The sequence below is a fragment of the Channa argus genome, chromosome 1, assembly GCF_033026475.1.
Source record: "Channa argus isolate prfri chromosome 1, Channa argus male v1.0, whole genome shotgun sequence".
In the NCBI taxonomy this organism is placed as follows: domain Eukaryota; kingdom Metazoa; phylum Chordata; class Actinopteri; order Anabantiformes; family Channidae; genus Channa; species Channa argus.
Window position 1 is genome coordinate 18150853 of NC_090197.1, and position 19991 is coordinate 18170843.

The window sequence follows — 19991 nt, forward strand, 5'->3', positions numbered from 1 at the left end:
TGACCCTCCCCATCCAACCTGATGGAGCTTGAGAGGTCCTGCAAAGAAGAATGGTAGAAAATGCCCAAAAATAGTTGTGCCAAGCTTCAAAAGGACTTCAGGCTGCAATTGGTGCTAAAGCTGCTTCCACAAAGTATTAAGCAAACACTGTGAATACTTTGTAAATGTGATTTTATTTTATTTTCCAAAGATTTCAAACAAACTTCTTTCATGTTGTCGTTATACGGTATTGTTTGTAGAACTTTGAGTAAATTAATGAATTTGATCCATTATGAAATAAGGCTGTAACATAAAATGTGGAAAACGTTAATGGCTGGGAAAACTTTCTGGATGCTCAGTATGTTACAGAACTTTTATCTCCAGGTCTATGTCAGTATATGCATGTATTCAATCATAATAGACATGTTCATTTTTTAAATAATCAGCAAAATATATTCTGAGCTTTAATAAACTTTATTCATCATAACTTTGCTGATAAAAATGTAAAAACAAATCTGTAGACATGAGGATGTGAACAATTTTAAATGTGGCACAGATTAACCTCAGCATAGTAAAATGATATGTCTTGCAAATATGTGTCTATAAGGTTCATTATGGGGTTTGAAGTGTATTTTTTCCAGAAGACCGGGTTTCAAACAATATACACTGAAATGCAAAACAATATGAATGAATGAAATGACAAAGTTTTCCAGAGCATTGAACCATACAGTAGTATAATTTTACCCTTTAGCTTTACTGAATGCTTACCCTCTAAAGTCAATATATTGAATAATACATTTATATTGCAGCATGTAGTCAAAATACCAATCAGGTATAACAATAGTGAATTTCAAACTTTATTTGGAGTATGATCGGGCTTTGGCATACAGCAACACTTAAGATAAGGACAGTATGGGTTCGCAGACAGGAAAGATGATGGGGAATGACACTGCAATGATCGTACTCCAAACAGGCAGACAGACTGAAAACGGGATCATAGGAACATATCATATGTGACAAAACACTACAGTCTCCAAGTCATCACAATAATGAAAATGTAGTAAAAGAAACAAAACTAGACACAAAATTAAAACAGACATTGTTTTATCTTAAAAAAGCATACGATAAGGTTTTTTTTCTTTTTACATCAGAGATTTTTCCTTTTACTCTTCTACATAAAAACACTAAAGGATTTCATTGTGTGGAGGTGAAAATTAAAACACAACTACACAGGAAGCTCAGACATGGCAATGATGTGTGGCACATGTGATGTGTCTCACAGGTTTCTTGGACAATGACTTAGAGGATCTTATAATTCACCCTCTCTCCTTGTCATCATTTCTGAGTGTGGGTGGCAATTATAAATCCTGGGTGTCCACGAAGGAAGACTGACAAAAACACTTGAAATTAAAGAAGACAACTACAAAAAAGACCCGTAACTACTACAATAAATTAATTCTAAAACATGGCCCAATGACATGACCATCTTTTGTTTCATTCTCACTGGGATTCCACATTGAGTAGAAAGATTTTTTTTCATAAAAAGTTATAAAATAAATAAGCACTCTTTCCCTTTGAGTAGAAAAAAGTTGCACAGTGTGCAGGGCCAAGAAGGGAGAGGAGTTTTTGTCCCCCGATTATGTTACTTTGCAGATGCATCTCTGCATTTTTCTCCTCTTCTTTGGCCTTAGGGTCAGACTGGACAGTGGGAGTACTGCTGCTGATGCTCAGTACACCCAGTTCACTGGCACCCACTGGGGTTCACTGGACAATTTATCCACAGCAGCTTGTAACGTCTCAAAAGCCTTGTCCAGGTTGTCGTTGAAGATGGCCAGGTCGAAGTAGTGGCTGTAAGCCCTCTGGATGCGGGCGCTCTCATCCACTGTCTTTCTTAGGTCCACATCCTGCCATCACACAAAAGACAGTTAATTTGTGGAAAAGTATACAAGCAATGAAGACCGGCGTCTGCATTACTGCAATAAAAGTGAAGGAGTTGTTGAATAAGTGATTGAATGTTTGATTTGAGCTACTTTCTAGAGGCATCTGCAGGTGCAAGCCATTATTTGGTTTCACGATTTTAATTAGACACGACTCCTGGGACATTATATTCACTCTGTGTGTGTGTGTGTGTGTGTGTGTGTTAATCGTCTCACACATACACAATCACACTACACTACACAGTATAATTGATGGGTATAGATTATCAGTTTTTATATTCTTGTCTGGTAGATTATCCTAAACAAAATGTAATAATGTAAGTGATAAACGTGTATACTTTCAGTGAGGTATTTCTACTTTCAAATTACATTTGATTAGAATTGGAGTTGGTTGTTTGAATGTAGAAACAGTCAGTGTTGGTAATGTACACACATCATCAGTTGTGTATTACTCGTAACACTTATGAATATTTTCAACTTACTGTGAGCTGCTTCGTTGTGATGCCTGCGTCTACTACAGCTTTGTGCATGGCTTTGAGTGTATCGAAATCTGGCGCTGCAATGAACACCACGTAAGGCATGAACTCCGCTGTTTTCAGTACCTTCAGAGCCTGGACATTTCAGAAAACTTTGTCATTCTCAGGAGTTTCCACAGTAAAATATTAATCTGCAACATTAAAAAGCTTTCTCTTTAATATCCAAAGACACCAGACAATATTGTTAATCGTCAGCTCTTACCTGTGGATTAACATCCAGGATGCAAGTGCGTCCCGTGGCCACCACCTCATGGATGGACTCGATCTTGGTGCCGTACAAGTTACCATCATACTCGCCATGCTCTAGAAAGTGGCCAGCCTTCACATCGACCTCCATCTCTGTCCTGCTGGTGAAGTGGTAGGAGTTGCCATGCAGCTCATCATCACGAGGTCGCCGTGAGGTGTCTAACAGAAAAACTCAGTTGAATTGTTGATCAGTTGTGTGTAAAACAGTTTTTATGTGTTGGATGTGTGACAATCATTCAGAACAGCGACAGAAACCAAACATGGCATACAGGGTATAGTGGTGCCAAAACGGGTGGGATGGAGAACCATAAGTCGGTTCTTCAGGCTGCGCCGGCCCACCCCCTGTGCACCAATCAGAACCAGTGTCTTTCTCTGGAATGGTGGCACTTTTGCCACTTCCTCATAGATCTGCAGCTCGTGTCTGTCAAACTCTATTGAAACACAGGCAGAGATATGCTGTCAGGCAGTCAAAGAAACACACGATGAAGATGTGAGCATCACAAGTCTTCTGACCTGCATTCTTGGCTGTCAGATACATCATCTTCTTTTTCTTTTTTCCAGCTATTGTGCCACAAAGGATCCCTATAAAACAAGCCTCAGCATTATACACATGTATTGGTTTTGCTATTACAGCATCTGGCCTGAAGGCGGCAGGAGTGGACCACCGTGGTTGCCCAGGCCTCTTAAAACCAACCCAGAAGTGACCAATTTTAGGTCAATCCATCTTCTCAACATGAGCATTGATTAAGAGGAAAGGTGGAAATGAAAAGATGCTTTAGATCAAAAGACTTACCCGACCCATCAAAGTCCCGGGGTACAAAAGCTTTTCTCTTCTCCTCTAAGAATTGACTAGGTATCAATCCCGTGGCCCCACCAACCACATGACACGCCTGACACAGATTACAAATCAGTTCACAGTTAATTGTTTGTCACTGTAATATTCAGTGACAGATGGATAAATGAAATGCATTGAGGAAAGCCAACCTGCCACCAGTTTGGATCCTCTCTGTTGACAATCTGAAGGATGTCGCCTTTCTTGAAGGCCATCCCTGCCTCGCGACAAGGGATCAGGTTGTCATTGGCAGGGTTGTAGTCAAAGTATGGTCGCACATACACCTGTGGTCAACACATGCCCAAAATCAGGCCTTCGTGGGGGTTTATTCATACGTATTTGGGGTCTTTTGCACTCATAGGAAAGATTTTATCGTTAAAATAAATATATCTTGTTTAAATTATTGTAAACAAAACATAAAATTCTACGGAATTTAGAAAAACAAAGAGGCTTGAGCTCAGCATGCTGTCTCACACACTGACGGTTACAGTGGCCCATTCACACCTTTTATGTCCCACACTGCATCCAACACATGCTCCGCCAACAGTGCAGGCTTTTGCCAGGAAGGCTAAGTGCACTGACTGATGTATTAGATTAAACAAGCAGCTAGAGGAAGCCATAAAACAAGCCAGTAAAATATATATTTGCAAGAGCGCCCAGAGCTTCAGAGCAGGATGTGATTTTGCATTATGTCTCATTCAGTTCTACTGCTGTTTATTCAATTTAGGCTTTGCAAGCATTTCTGTGAATTACTGTGTATTTGTTTATGAAACACAATATCATCAGGATGTTTCTATTATAATGGATCTATAAATATCAAAAAGGGAAAATATCTGAAAGTATGATAAATTACTGTATTTTCTACGTGCGGAAGTCTTACAGGAAGCATGTGTGTGTGCCACAGAGACAGAAACAACTAGTGTGACCTAGATAGCATGTGGAGTGTTATTAATAGGGCTCCCAGGGTTCACATTCCTTCGCATGGGATTGTGGGAGGGCCATAGGACACATCACCAGCCCTGTACCACTACCCAACATCTGCCACTCATTACATAAGCATTGCATGCATGTCTGCATTATCATCAGACTTTACATCTGTCTTTGTGTGTGTGTGTACGTACCTGTGGAGGCGCAGGAGCATCACGGTAGCTCGGAAGTATCTTCAGTGTGATTCCCCCACTGCAGTCTTTTAGCATCTCCTGCAGCTCGGTGGGGTTGTTGCCCACATCCTTCCCATTCACTTCCTTTATAATGTCGCCCACATGGAGCAGGCCCTGCCTGTCAATCATGCCGCCGTGAAGGATTCTAGCAATGACCAGGTCGTCTTTCTCCACACGGAATGTCACACCCTAAACCACAGAGGAAGGAGCAGCTGTGTGATTTTACATACTTTTACTCACTTTCACCCACAACCAACTGTTCTTACACCTACTAACAAACTTAATGATTTACTTAGTTTTGTATTTACTGAACCCCTCCCTTCAATATCACACACACAGACTCTTTTTTTTCTGCTCACCAGTGGCTCTCCAGCCTTCTTTCGAATACCAATCATTCGAACAGCATCGGCCTGCATCAGAGCGCTGTTCACCGCTGCATCATTGGTCGTCTCAGTCGGGGCCGGAGCTTCGTAACACTTTGAGGCCACCATGTCGTGAGCCTCTAAAAGAGACTGAGAGATAGACAGGAGGATGAATTGAGGTGTGAGTGATGCTTAAGGGGATATGAGCAAACTTTTGAAAGAGGGAAAAGTAAATACTTCCTCGTAAAAATATAAAGCTAAAACCTGTAATTCATTATATTCATTTTACATTGTGTAGGTTAGGTAATGCTGTTTCGGAGGGTTGGGGCAGTACAATTGACTTCTATCTTAGTCAGATGGCTGACTTTTTGACTTCAAACATAATCATCACTTAACAATAGTTATATTCGCACTTTATGTGACGTCAACAAACTTAAAGTTCCACATAAAAAAAAATATTAGCTTTATGAGATGAAATAAATTGACAGATTGTGTCAAGTGGGAATTGTGAAGTGGGACAATTATTGATACAAACTGTCAACTCGGGGGGCAGAGAGTAGAACAGACGTCATTACCTGACATAATGAGTAAAAGTGTCTAACATAAAATGTGGCAGCATCTGCAGCAGATTTTTTTGTCTTCGAGGTTTGATTCCTTCCAAATCAATTTTTTAAACACTAAACTTGGAAGCCCCAGATGGGCCTTCTCATCAGTATATTTAAAGCTGTACCCCCCCCCAAAAATAAGTAATTGTCTAATGGATCTAGCCCAAAATTTGGATTAGTGCCAAATGTAATTAATTAATTCTTGGTTTGGTGAATAAACATTTACTGGAACATGTCCTTGTATACTCTACTGGTACTACGTATCTACTAAAATATCTTACCATCAGACAAACAAATAGCTTAAGTATGAGAAAACAACTCTATAAAGTCATGCATTAAACATGTGATGTAATGTTTTCCTCATTCCCTCCATCTTCTCCCCAGCCAACCTTTCTCTCCCTCTCTCTCTCTCTCCCTCTCTCTCTCTCTCTCTCCCTCCCCCCCACCCTCTCTCTCTCCCCCTCCCCCCCACCCGCTCTCTCTCCCTCCCTCCCCCCACCCTCTCTCTCTCCCTCCCTCCCTCCCCCCCACCCTCTCTCTCTCTCTCTCTCTCTCTCTCTCTCTCTCTCTCTCTCTCTCTCTCTCTCTGTAGGTCAGCAGGGTCTTATCCTTCAGCTTACAGCATACAACCTCTGATTGGTGCACAGGCTTTTCTGGGCTAACTCCTATTGGTGTAGCCTCCATAAAGCCCCCTGTAGGTCTGGAGATAGAGGTTACTGTTCTATGTTGCATGAGGACAGGATCCCATAAATGAGATACTGTAGCTACAGTGAAAACATTACAACTATAAGCTGAATTAACTTTTACTCTGTGATAAACAACTGAAATACATATATTTATGTATTAAAGCAACTCTAGTACGTACTGTATATTGCTCACACAAGACTGTTACACAGATGATTTAAAAAGATCTGGCAAAATCTGAGATTAGCAAAAGTTAAATATGTTTCTAATGTGACTTTTAGGTATTAAATAATTGGTGTGTGTGTGTGTGTGTTTATCTTCTCACCTGGAAATGTGGCTCCTGCAGGATCCTGGACAGTTCAGTTGCACTGTCGTCCTTAACCTTGAGGTTGTTGATGTCGCCCAAGATCTCTGCCACCAGCTCGACATTGTTGTCCTGCACCGCCTCCAGCTTCACTTCCTCCAGCTGCTCGTGAGCCTGGGAGAGACCGAGAAGCTCAGGAAGTGTAGGTTTTTTGCAGCCCTGATGAATGGAGGTAATTTTTGTTGTGTTGTAGGTATTGCTGCTCAGGATTCTGCATACAGTGCAGAATTGGTTTACTGGGAATTTTGCTCTACAAGCACATGCCTCATGTTACACTGATAAAAGTCAAAGCGGGATTTGTTTAGGTTTAGTCATCTGTCATCCCTATATTCTGTGTAAGTGCCAGCCTTGGAGGGAGCAGCTGAATGGTGGAACCTGACAGCAGCCTGTTTGGCAGGAGCTACAGCTGTCCTCCAACTGAACTCGCTCCTTGCTCAATTTCAAACAGCAGCGTGTGTCAGAGCATGAATGCAGAGGCGTTCACAAAACATGTGCTGTCAGTAAAAAGCAAGAAGAGTAAAGCTGCATCGTTTTGTTATTGTCAGTATGTACTATGCATTTGTACTGTTCCCCTGTGTTCAGAAGCACAGAGCGCTTGAAGCTTTACTGTACTTCAACACCTGAGTCACAGAAAGCAATGCAGTGCTGCGTGCAGGGGGCAGATCAGGGGGGTTTAGAGTTGGCTTGCTGCTGCTCGCCCCGAGCTATGTGTGTGTGCTACCTTAACCAGCGAGCGTACAATGGGACTTTCCATGATGCCGCGCAGGAAGAGCAGGTCAATGTCTTTGGCTCCTGTGGAGGTGGGCAACTCACCCAGATTATCCAACACCTGCTGCTGCTGCATGGCTGGATGGACAGGGCAAGAGACAAAAATAAAGATATAGAAAGAGAGAGAGAGACAAGAAGAAAAAGTCAGGCGTGAAAGTCACACACAGGAGTGTTAAAAAAAGTACCAAAGATACTGTAAAACTGAGCCAAAGTGCCACAGATTGACTTCTTATGTCCCAAGTATCAGGTAACGAATACTGAAAGTTCCTGCTGTAAAACAAACAAACTTGAGACCTTGATCTGCTGTGATTGCAGTCCATTCACTTTCTCCATGCAGAGTTGTAAACACAAAGCCGACCAGTGTGAAAAAAAAAATTCTAATTACAGCTCCATCTGGACATAAAGTAAGTCTGGTGTGTTCAGACTAAGCACAATCTTTGATTTGAAAAACCTTTAGAGCTGATGTTCAGTTCCCAAACTCCCATGAGCAGCAACAGATAATATAAAGCTTATTAAAAATAACAGAAAACAAAAACTCCAGACTTCCAGCATTCAGTTGTTGTCAATTGTAAAAGTGTTGCCATCAAATTAACTACACAGAGACCTGAACACTATGCACTGAAACTGAAAGAGAGGGAGAGGTGTGGACTGTAGGTGTCAGCCAGCTGACGCCCAAATGCCAGTGTCTCAAAGCCCATGTAAACCCACTTAAGACACTTAGAGCCCTAGGAACGTTTGAGTGTCTGTGGGTGAGTCTGTCATTAAACACATATGTGGACAGTAAATATGTCCATTCAGCACTTGTTTACAGTTGATTCACTGTGATTTCTCTTGTTTTTGTCTCTCAAAGCCCATCATTATTCTTTAACCATGACTTACTGTATGTTCTATGTCATACTCTTAAAAAAAAAGGTGGCACTTAGTAAAATGCTACCTCGAAAACCCAAATTATAAAATATTAAATGTATTTTTTTGTGTGGTCTGGTATTCGATTCAGTATGTGTGCTTTTAAAATGTATTTGATTTTAAAAACACACATTCGATCACCCACAGTGAAGACCTCACAGACTGCGTGTAAATAGCAATGCAAAAAAAGATCTTAAATATTTATGATTTCCTTAACCGCACAGCCTTTCAGAGCAGAGGTGTAATTGTAGTAATGGCAACCACTCAACAATAAACAAGTGTTAACAGTAGCTTTAATGCAATGCACTCACTTACTCACACTTACAATTAGTCATTGTACAGCTCTCTGCTGTAATAATATTTTTTTCCATGTTTTCAACACATTGTAGAAGTAAATGTGCAGGGCTCTCCTAAATGTGCAAAGGAGAAGAACATACAGCATTAAGCGACATTTTGATAATTTTGCTGCTCCATTTTGCTGTGTCTAAGGACTCCGCTCTCCGTTAGCCACTTGGTCAGCTCATGGTGTCATCCCCTACTCAACCGCGGGAATGTTTACTCGTCCCAGCTCATCCTCCACCCCTCTGCCACGTGTACTCATGTATACATAATTCATCGCCACAACCACAAGATGCTTTTCTTTCTAGTGAGAGATTGGAGATAAACTAAAGCCTCCTACCTAAAGGCTCTATAATCCTATAAAACACGCCATGAAGACACAACCACCCACAAGACTCTTACTAAGGTTGGAATGAAGTTAAAAAAGTTAACAGATCGCAGATCTGGGCAGTGTTTTTTTCCCAGCTGCTTCATTCATCTACATAATGAATCATCCTGCTTTTACCTGCTTCTAATTCCTCCCTCTCCGGCACTGCTTTGTCTGCAGTCTCTCTCCCAATCTAACCATCGCTTTCTGTACCTTCCAGCACAGTGTGCTGTGAATGCCAATGATGAGCCTCTGCCTAAGAATTCCTAACTCGGTTTCTCAAGGAATGCAAGACAAATCCCATGAGAAAAGACCTGGCAGATTGTATTATATGTGGAATTATTTTCTATGCTCACAGGGTGTAGATCCGAAAAGCACCGGGACTGGCACAAAAGCAACATCATCCATAACCAAATACAGTCGTTTCAGAAAGTATTCAAAGCTCTTTCAGTTTTTACAAACTTTATTATGTTGCAGATTCAATTGTAAAGTTTTTGGCCAATAATCTACACTCAGTATCCCATAATGGCAGTGAAAACACGCCTTTAAACATAGTATGCAAAGTGAACTCAAAGTGTGTAAAAAATGAAAAGGTCTGAATAGTTTGTGAAGTTACTGTGTATTTCTTTCAGTACTGCAGGTTAAGAACTGAACCACCTCTAGGGAAAACAGCCAACTCTCACAGCAGAAACTAGTAGTTCTGCAGAGCATGCTCAGGGGTTTGTATAGAGGATACACCAGCTTTAAGAAATAAAAATTGCATTTTGATTGAAGAAAGGTCATATATGTTATCGATAAAGCCTTTAGCTACTAGATTCAACCAGTTAGCTAAAGGCAATGAATAAATAGTTTACATAAATAATGCAAAATAACACATTTTTAAAATAGATAAAACATTGAATTAATGGATGCATTTTGAACTATATTGGATTAATCTAAATTAACATACAGTACAGGGTGAGAGAGAATTAAGAGGAATAGATTTAAAACATGACAGATGGTGCTGAAGAAGGGGTATTTAAGTTCATCTGACGAAGCTGTGGGTCTCCAACAGACAGTGTGGGTTTGACTCTAACGGACAGTCAGATACAAATCTATATGCGTTACCTAACAAGCAATAGAGCCTTTGGGTTATCTTGATGAATGTTTCATTAAAAAAACCAAACAGTCCATCTCAAACTTATTAAAACAAACAGGAACAACAAGAAAAAAAAACTACAGTAGCTCTCTAAATCCAAATAAGTGACACCCAGCCTCCTCCTCCTTTCCTCACCTCCACATGTATCTGCTCCCTGGGTGGAGCGCGAAGCCGGGGGCCCCTCCACGCCAGGCTGTCCCGCATATGTCACCTCCTCCTTTACCCCATTAGGACAGGCATCCTCCATAGCAGTGACCATCGCCAAACCCTCCTTCTTCCTCCCTGCTGCCACAAGAATGCTAAGGCTAACCACTAGAAAACCACGGGCAGTTCTGAAACTATGTCTTCTGTCCTCCAATCCTCTTGTCTGGCTCTGCTGACCCGCTAAACTCCCAAAAAACACAGAGGCGGGGAAGATAGAGAGAGGGGGGGGGATTGAGGACAGAGAATGAAAAAAACAATGAGACACAAAGAGAGCGACAAGAGTGGGATTAAGATCAGGACTTATTCAGAAACGAGAAGGGAAATAGGAGCAAGGATGAGGAGAAAAGATAAGGGGGGGATGATGAGAAGACGGGGAGAGGCTGACGTGAAGATAACTTCAGAAAGATGGACATGAAGAGACAGAGGGACAAAGAGAGCAGGACTGACGCACAGATGTGGACATGTGTTCAGTGCTTGTCATTTTCCTCCCTCCACTCTGGTTTTAATACCATCCTTTCCTACCCCTTACCCCTCCTGTTGATGACACAAGCATAATCCCACAATTTTGTCCTCCTCAGTACCGCTTCTCTTTTTTGCCCTGACCCCACCTACAATCAAGTCCTCCCCCTTTTCTCACTCACACACACACACACACACACACACACAAGTCAAAGTTGTCATTAAGTAATCTGAAGTGTTACTGAAGGAGGATTGACCCTACATTTTCCTTCTTTTTTCTCTCATTCACACCTTGGGCACTTCACAGGAACAATGTTCAAGAACACTCAGTTTGTGCAGATTTAATCTTGTACATATTCCCTCAGCGATCGTCCACCTCTTTAAAGCAGCAACGTGTCAGCCTAATGGGAGCTTGTCCTCTCATTATTTTTTTCTTTCATCTCTATCCATAAAATCAATGTGCCATTACTACTTTACTTCTTACTAATTTATTAGACTTGAGTGCTGGCAGGATTATGCACATTTTTGGTTCACCAATTTGAGCTCCTCTGTGCCTCAGTCTAAATAGGCCTCTTTTTGAACAAGCTTAGAGAAATACTTTTGTAGTAGGAACTTTGTTTTCTTTTTAGAAGTGCAGTATTTTCACTAACCGTCTTTTCATTTGAAAATAATCACCAAATTATCACTACATATAAATAAAAGGCATGAAATATTAACTTTAAGGCAGTCTACAGCCATGCTATGAGACTGAAATTAAGTATAGCGTTTTGCAAAGAGATATTAGCATGTTGACAATCATTTGGAATTTTTTGCCATCTTAGTTTTTCTAGAACACAAAGTTATTCCACAATGCATAAAGCTGAAGGTAATGTTATTAGCATTTAAGAGTTTAAATATAATCCTTGATCTTATGATGAAGCTATACAAAAAATATTGGAGAACCACCAGAATTATCACAGTACCTGGAGACTGGAGAGTGAGATTGTCTTTATCAAATTTGGGTTTTGGTCCATTTTTATCAATCCAAATTTAACCTGTTTGTTGTGCTAGAGCTCATTACTGAGCGCCCACAAAACAAAATCTGTACGTACATTCGATTTGTAGCACAATGTGTAGCTTTTTTTTTTTTTTTTTTTTTTTTTACAAAAATGGGTTTTAGAAAATTGGTAATGAAAACTTTATTGTTCAGGAAATTATATCAAAGTCAGTATTAGTACCGATTTCAAAACATTTGGAAGGATATTCCACACCTGATGGTGCTAAATAAAAAGTCAGTTATTACCAAATGTTGGCTTATCCTCTGAGGGCACTGAATGTCTACAAAATATCATAGTTGTTTGTCTGATGAAATTAATATACTGAGGTCTCCACCCAATTGATGGGCTGACTGACTGAGGTCCCTAGAACCTCATAACTACTTTGACTAAAAACCACCCAAAATACACTGCTAACAAGTGTGTTCTAGCTTCACTATAATACAAGTGGTCAGGCAAAGCTAAACAGAAATGTTTTGGTTGTTGTGCTTCCATCTCTTGTACTAGCAAAGCTGTCAGGATGCTGACAAAAAGCAAAAGTAGCAGCTGATATGTCTTAGTGTTTAGAGTCATCTAAAAACAGGCTCCTCCTCTTCACCACAACAACACAGCTGTGCAAGGAGAAGATCTGGAGAATTTAATCCACCCTGCAAGCACCCCCCCCACCCCCCACCCCCCCACCACCACCCCCACCACAACCACCAGTCAACCCCTCCCCCAGCTTGGGATGTGGGATTTTAATCCAGGCAGAAAACATGGGATTACAAAATCTCTTGCTACCTCGCTCATCATATCCACTCACGAATCTCTACAAGGTTACTCATACAATACATCACCTTGTTTGCTTATGGTTGAAGTGGCCTTTAAAAAAACAGCAAAAAGCACGAGAATTTTCCTTTGGCCATCAAGACAATGTTACAGTGCATTTCTTCCACAGTACTAAAGCCACTTCACACTTTGTTGATTACTCACACAAGTCGTTCCTCCAAAACATTAACCTAATTACAATCTTTAGAATGTGAGAGAGCAAAAGCTGATTTCACACAGAGTTGACTGAGGCAGAACAGCTGTGTGAGGAGAAAACAAAGCACTTTGGGCATAACAAAGCATCATGGCAAGCCAACACAGATTTTAGGAAAGGAACTGATCACCAAGCCCTAAGTGTGAAGTAGTGAGCAAAAGCATTCTGGCATTTTATATAGAGGGAGAGGTCTGTATGCGTAAGACCTTAAATCTGTGACTTAAATAATTATCAGCATGTGGGAGTCAACAAAGTCAAAAATACATCAGATTTAACCTGCTTAGATAAAAAAAATATAATAATACCCAGCAGATCAAAGGTCAGTTATATGTCTGCTCTTCTAGTCAAAGGGAGTTAATACATATGTAATTGTAAAATAAAAAAACTGTTTTTTAACCTTGTATTTAGCAACACACATAGGAAAACCAGCTGTTTACTTACTTCCTTAAAAGTGATTTTTTTTTTAAGAGCAGTCATCAGCATATCGATGCTTCAAAGACAAATGTCAGCATGCACAAAACATTTTGCTGAATGTCTCTAGTGCGTCTGCATTGTGGAAAGAAGGAGGAAACTGTGTTTACCTGTGCCAGTCAGTATAGCCCAACCCCAGTTCTACTGGCTGATCATCATTCAACTGTGAAGACCTGGAAAAAGGGAAAGGGCGAGAGATGAGGTTTGTCCTTATGAGGCATGGATATTTAGCTGTGCTTGCATTCCTGCACACCAGTTTTCATCATTCCTCACATACATTTACTTTAGCATTTAGAAACATGCTCATGCTTATCCCTCACACCCACACACACACACTCCTTCTTTTTCTCTATGGATTATCCGTTTCATCTATCTATGTCATCTCTGCTTCTTGCAAGATAGGAACCACATCTGCAGACTAAGGCCGTTGTTCATTCTGAGCAATGCAGAGTCACTTAGGACAATTCATTGTCCTCACCCATTCAACAATGCATCATCAGCTGGCATTAGGCCACCAACATGGTAAATGACCACTATTTTCTGAAAGTAATGACAAAGCGCTATGCAGAAATTCCCTGCTCTTTCAAACTCACATATACATACACACGATCACAGTGTTTTACCTTTACTAAAACTGGAGGTAATTATCAGCTAATTTGGGGGAAATAAGGATTTATTTGTATGGCTGTACATGAATTTACCAATATACAAGATATACCAATTATCCACAACATTAATATCACCTAGTTTATTATTTAATGCCTTTAACTCAGAACCTCGGTTAACAACATCTGAAAGGATAATCAAACATTGATTACTTTCCTGTACAAAAAGAAAAGGCTCAAAACACGGAGTTTGACATTTTTGGATGAAAAAAGATTAAAATGATTAGTTGAAGATCAAAATAGTTGTCATTTAATTTTCTGTTGATTTATTAATATGTTAATTTAACATAATTATTATATAGATTATTATTTATGACCTAAATGGTATCTATTCTCTGTATCAACCAACAAAAACAAAGCTCGAAAGGCCTTTTCCTCACTTGTTTTTCTCTGGTTTCTATTCTCAATGACAATGACACAAACAGCATCCCACAGTACTGTGTTTACAACATCATCTGTCTGATGAAACCACAAAGTCTGGAAGCACTAATCCTATTCATGCTGCTGTGAATAGCCATTGTGAACTGGACCATTAGAAAATGCAGACCAGCATAAAAACAATGAGATGGTGCAAGTAATTTCACCCACAGTAGCAATACGTCATTCTCTTAAGCAATTCATTTGATTCAGCCTCCCTCAATTTCGATGTACTTCTATATTCTACCTGCTCACTTAGTGTGTAATATCATCTGCTGAATGTCCTATAATTAAGAATATTACTTAGTAACAGTTGTATCACTTAGTTTTAAACCCTTTAAACTCCTCCATAGGTTGGGTCAAGTCCTAGAATGTTTAGAAGGGTAATTATAACACACAGAGGAAGTCCATTCATCTCTGGTTTGTTATTACACCTTTTCTGCTGTTCTGGGCTTTTTCCAACCACCTTGCTAATAGGTCATTTATTGTATGAGAAAAAGACAGAGGAAGAGAGCCGGTGAGGGGTCCAAAAATTATGCAACACAGATTACTATCAAGTTCAGCACGCTCATTGGAAGTGAACTATATCCCTTGGAGGAATGTTAATTGAGGCAAAGCCACCAGGACAATTCCTTATCAAATCATTCACAACATAAAGCAGGAGCCAGACTTGGCCAGTCAATGCTATATAAGTATACAAGTGAGCAAAGAGGATAAAAAAAAAAGCAGGTCACAAAGGGTCACAACTTGATTTTAAAGAACTATATAAAGAGAGGCAAAAGGAGTGGGAGAATTTCAGAGGACCCAATGAAAAGATTTAGAGCAGGAGAATAAGGGATAGATAAAAGGCACATGAAGAGTCATGAAAAGTGAAAGAGAAGAAGAATCCTTAAAGATTACACTGGGCTGTGAGAAATGTCTTTGGGGGATGAGAGCAGGAGAGAGCAGAGATACAAGGGTCTCGAGGGAGAGAAAAGAGGGATGTGAGTGCTTGTCTGAATGCAAACACCCTTTTAGAAACCCAGGTAATTGTAGTTCCTCAAGTAACAGTTGAACAAAAAATAACAACTTCATGAATGCTTTTTGAGAATTTGCTTTACGTACAATGGATGAGGATTGGTTATGCTTGCATTAATTTGCAACAAGACTTCCATGATGTCCTATCGCCAGTACTGCTGCCCTCTCTTCTTTCCTGAGGGGAAATGACTCACAGGAAATGGTCATTTGGAAACCCAGCAGCAATGGGTTGATCTGTAGAAAAAGGACGGCCCAACAAAAGCCCTCTTGGTACCCCTGGTTGCCAAGTTCTCAGATGATGGACAGTCAATGGAAGGGGATTATTATCTGGGGAGGATCACAGGGTTTGTTTTTCACAAAACCTCACTGCTGTCTCAGACGTGTAGACCTGTGTGTGAATATGCACGCTATTAAATGCACAGAAAAACATCAGCAGGCTGCGTGGTTTTAATTCCTGCACCTCTAGTCACGCTAGCAGGAAATCTCAGCCTTCCTCTGGTGGCTTGGTGTGTCAATGAGCCCATTCTGTGAGTTTTTGGGTGGATTACAATCCCATGCAGTAATGAAACACAGACAGATGGATAAAGTCCTCCATCCTGCAGAAGCCATTTACTGCATGTCTACATATTCCCTCCCTGACACACTTAACTCTCTGGCCTCTTGTGCACTCGAGAGCTAGAGGCACAGGGCTCTGAAAGCAGCCGTCACACTCAGTTCCTCTCATGACTTAAGATTCACTAAAGAGGCCATTGAGCTCTGTCCTGCCGTCACGTCCAGATGTCACTTCATCGGCTGATTACAGGTGTGACAATTTGTGAACTTTTATAGCACTGGGAACTGAGAGCTAAAGCTATTATGACGCAAGTATGGTAATGAGTGTTTGAGGGAACAAGACTTTCAAAGTGAGTACTTGTGGACATTAATAGCCAACATGAGCATACTAGACCCTCTCCTGTCTTTTACACATCAGACAAATCGTATGTAGGTCACTCCATATGGTAACGCAGCCGTTCATTAAGAGGATTACATCGCTACCGCCAAGTTGGCCACTGTAGCCGGTCAATATCTGAAAAATATGACATAACAACATATTTCTATAACTGGTTATCACTCCACCATTACAGCGGTCAATAAAATATTGACCGGACCAGCTCACCTTCTCCAAATAAGCCACATAAGTTGAGAAAAACTTCTGCCGATTTATGCTTGCACCTACTTTTCACCTGACACTGCAAATACCATTTAAACACAAACAGATCAATTGTTGCATCAGTTCACTCTCCCCGCAATACCAAAAACGAGCACTCCTCTACTGTGAGGTTGCAGCTGGTAGGTAGTCTGTGCTATACCACACAGCATGGGATGATACAATAACACGTCTGTCCGCAGCTCATCGGAAACCTTCAGCACTGAATGTGCAGTCATCTTTATAATGAGCACCTCGTGACATAATCTAACTTGCCACATGGACGTGCCTGCTTCTTTTCAGACTCTCTCTCTTCTCAGCCTCCTGTTACTGATCATTAGAATTAAGGAAAGGAGAGAGAGAAGATGGGGGAGGGAGAAGTGATGCAACACCCCTTAACATGACTGCAGAGTTTAAGCATGACTAAAGGGATGTTGCGTGATGTTGGATAGTTCAAAACGAGAATCAAATGAGTTGCTATGGTACGCTTAAAAGTTGGTTTCATGCAGAAAGCATGTTGGTTATCTCGCATATATGTTTATTATATCATCTTTCAAATTCACAACACTTAATTCCTGAAATAGGCAATAACAGCCAAAGGAAATAGGCTCTATATTACTTAAACTGTTATAATTTGTAAATAAATGTAATATAATTTTATTGTTTACATGCAGTGGTAAACCCATTTAAGGCTCTGGCACTGTGTAAAATAAAAAATATATATATTTCACATTCCTGATAGCAAATGACACACAGTTTATTTCAAAATAATGTTACTTTCTGTAAAGGTCAGGCATTAGTAGTAATGTTTACCAAAGATGCACATACCTCATGATACTGTAACTCTTATGGGGTCAGTTGTGTGTTCACAGTATAATACTCATCGCAGCCTTGCCCTGCAGGGAGGGCTGATTGTGTGTTGATACCAGCCCTCTGATACATGTGTTGCTCATAACTGGGAGGTTTGAGTCACTCTGGTCTGTGTGTGTGTGTGTTTGTGTGTCTTTCTCTGTCCGTCTCCTGCTTTGCCCTTCCTTGTTTTTTCTTCCATAGCTGTGTATTAATAATGGAAAAGTAGAAGCTTCTGAGTCTTGGGTTTGGTCTCTGAATGACTCACTGATAACTCTCCTAAGCTCCATAATTATGAGTGTGTGTTTAACTTGAAAGTCTCTTCCCCCCCCCCACAGTCACACAGAAATATGGATAGGAGTGCCAAGAACTGTAGCTTCTTTAATCTAATTCAGCAGAACAACAAAGCTCATCCTGCATTCTGACTCAAAGACTTACTGGATGTCCCTGCCCAGGGACCACATATTTACTCTAATGCACTAAACTGTCTCAGTCTCCTTCCCTTCCTCCTTTTGTTCCGCGTATCAGATTCTAGAAATCTGATTAGGGCTTAGGACGGAAAAGAGAGAAAGACTCAAATACTATTAAAAAGCATCAGGGTCCATAGCCCACCCAGGGGTCGGGTGGCCTATAAGGCCCCTCCCAGGAAGGATCCCCAAGGATATTGCGTGTATGCATGGGCTTCCCCCATCACGTGCGCGAGGCTAAACAGCTTACAAACCGTGCCAAGTGACCCTGTGCTCCTGTGAGCAAGGACGTTCCAAGAGAGTTGGAGCTTCATGTGAAGTTGGTTTCATGTTTCGATTAAGTACTAACAAATTGCTTCTGACATCATGTGAGTGCATTATTATTGGATGTGCTATCATATATCTCAGTGGAGGACAAAAAATGAAAATCAATAGGACCGTCTGGCTGCCCCTCCGGTCGGAAAGTCTGTGCCAAGCCATTGGTCCCCTACTCCGTTTTCACTAAGCGTCAGCACAACGCAAACAGGTTTTTTTTTTTAAATTGTAAAACTTTTTCCAGACAACAACAGCGAATATGTTTGACCTGCATGCCGCAGATACATTACTGTACATGAATAGATGTTATTGGAAACGCGCTCCGCCTGCGCCCACCACCCTTTGCAATCTATCATTTCGGGACAGCAGCGCGTTTCAAGCTCCTCATCCTGTCCCAACCATAACCTGCAGGTTTTGTTTTTTTTTTTTGTCCGATCTTCCCAGTCATGGATCTACACCACAGTTTGACGCATGACTACATCCGTGTCCCAGATGTCTGCGCTTGAGCCGTGCGCCAAACCTGTGCCAAACGCTTGCGCCGTTTTCTTCTGACCACTCAGCTGTACATTCACACCGATCTCGCCACTTGCGGCCATTTTTTTGTTACCCATCCGAGCCTTTGTGGTGTGCGCACACCTCGGACTACAACCCAATCCGCTGTATCCTTCCTCATGACATGCAGGAAAAAGGAAAGTCCACGTCGCGCTCCACAGAAGGCGCCCAAACGCTAAGTGATATCTCTCTGAATTAAGGTATTTCTCGCCGCAGAGCGGGTTCCACGGGGGGCAAACATCCTCTTCTGTCAAACTCTACTGCACCTCAAACACGGCAAAGTGTCTTTGTCTCTCATTTCGATGCCAGCGAATGAATGAATTCACAATCTCCTTGTGGCAGATATGATCACGGGCCGTGACTTACCTATGAATCGTTCTAGTAACTTCACGGCTGAGCACCCACCGTCCCGGTTGGACATTCAGACCCCCTCGAGCTGTCCGTCCAGGTCCCGCTGCAGACTACCAGAGAACGTGATGCCAATCAAACCGACACGCCCCGCCCCTGCATCTGACGTCACGGGTCAATGACCAATGACAGTCCAGACTCAACACCAAATAAATACATTGTAACATATAGTATTTTCGCTGTAAAGCGTTTTCATTCATATAAATACCTTTGGCATTATTCTAATGCACATTGGACGGTTAAGACATGGACACTTCCTTTCAAATTTCAATTTAGTTTATTGAGGGGAACCACACGTTTCCAGTTGAGCTGAGAATTTCAGGATTAAACAGACTCTGCGAGGTGTCTGCATTCATAGTTCATTCACTTTTGTCTGGTCACCATGGAGTCCAGACCCTCAGGAGGGAGTAGTTAAAAAGTCAAGTCTTCGTTCACTTAGTGTCTAATACCTGGTTGAAAATAAAATGTTGAACCATAACAATCCCAAGAACTCACCGGCCCCCTGAATGTTTTCAGTCCTTTGCGACATCCTATTTCCATTGCAGACGGTGTGTCTGCAGTGCCTCTAATTGCTTTATTTGTGCTCTGAGGATTGATTTGATATCAGGTTGCGGCAGGCCAACCACTCGTATAATTGCAATAATGCTCCTGGAAATGCCATGTCTCCTTTCATTTAGTTTCAGAGTAAGTACTTACTCCCGTG

The 19991-nt window shown here is 41.2% G+C and overlaps 1 protein-coding gene across 8 annotated transcripts; it reads right to left on the reverse strand.

Annotated features, from left to right (window-relative positions):
- Positions 1-676: 676 nt before the first annotated feature.
- Positions 677-19384, reverse strand: pals2b (protein associated with LIN7 2, MAGUK p55 family member b). 8 transcript variants are annotated; one of them, XM_067504022.1, is made up of 14 exons: positions 19247-19384; positions 13523-13585; positions 10359-10607; positions 7445-7551; positions 6667-6819; positions 5050-5202; positions 4652-4879; positions 3683-3814; positions 3492-3588; positions 3212-3280; positions 2968-3129; positions 2655-2857; positions 2399-2527; positions 677-1883 (listed from the first exon to the last, which is right to left on the reverse strand). In XM_067504022.1, the coding sequence occupies exons 3-14, from the start codon at positions 10480-10482 to the stop codon at positions 1707-1709; spliced, it is 1734 nt and encodes a 577-aa protein (XP_067360123.1). In that variant the 5' UTR covers positions 10483-10607; positions 13523-13585; positions 19247-19384; the 3' UTR covers positions 677-1706. The 8 variants fall into 8 exon arrangements, with proteins under 8 accessions (XP_067360123.1, XP_067360113.1, XP_067360157.1 ...); XM_067504012.1 differs by having other exon boundaries at positions 7427-7551; XM_067504056.1 differs by lacking the exon at positions 10359-10607 and having other exon boundaries at positions 7427-7551.
- Positions 19385-19991: the final 607 nt, after the last annotated feature.

What these genes read in the sequence shown, in the direction of transcription:
- pals2b (XM_067504012.1), bottom strand. Translation starts at nt 10,482, where the DNA reads ATGGTCACTGCTATGGAGGATGCCTGTCCTAATGGGGTAAAGGAGGAG. An exon ending in TTGTACGCTCGCTGGTTAAG is followed by an intron (nt 6,820 to 7,426) that starts GTAGCACACACA and finishes GGTCTCTCCCAG; the next exon opens with GCTCACGAGCAGCTGGAGGA. An exon ending in AGAAGGCTGGAGAGCCACTG is followed by an intron (nt 4,880 to 5,049) that starts GTGAGCAGAAAA and finishes TCTGTGGTTTAG; the next exon opens with GGTGTGACATTCCGTGTGGA.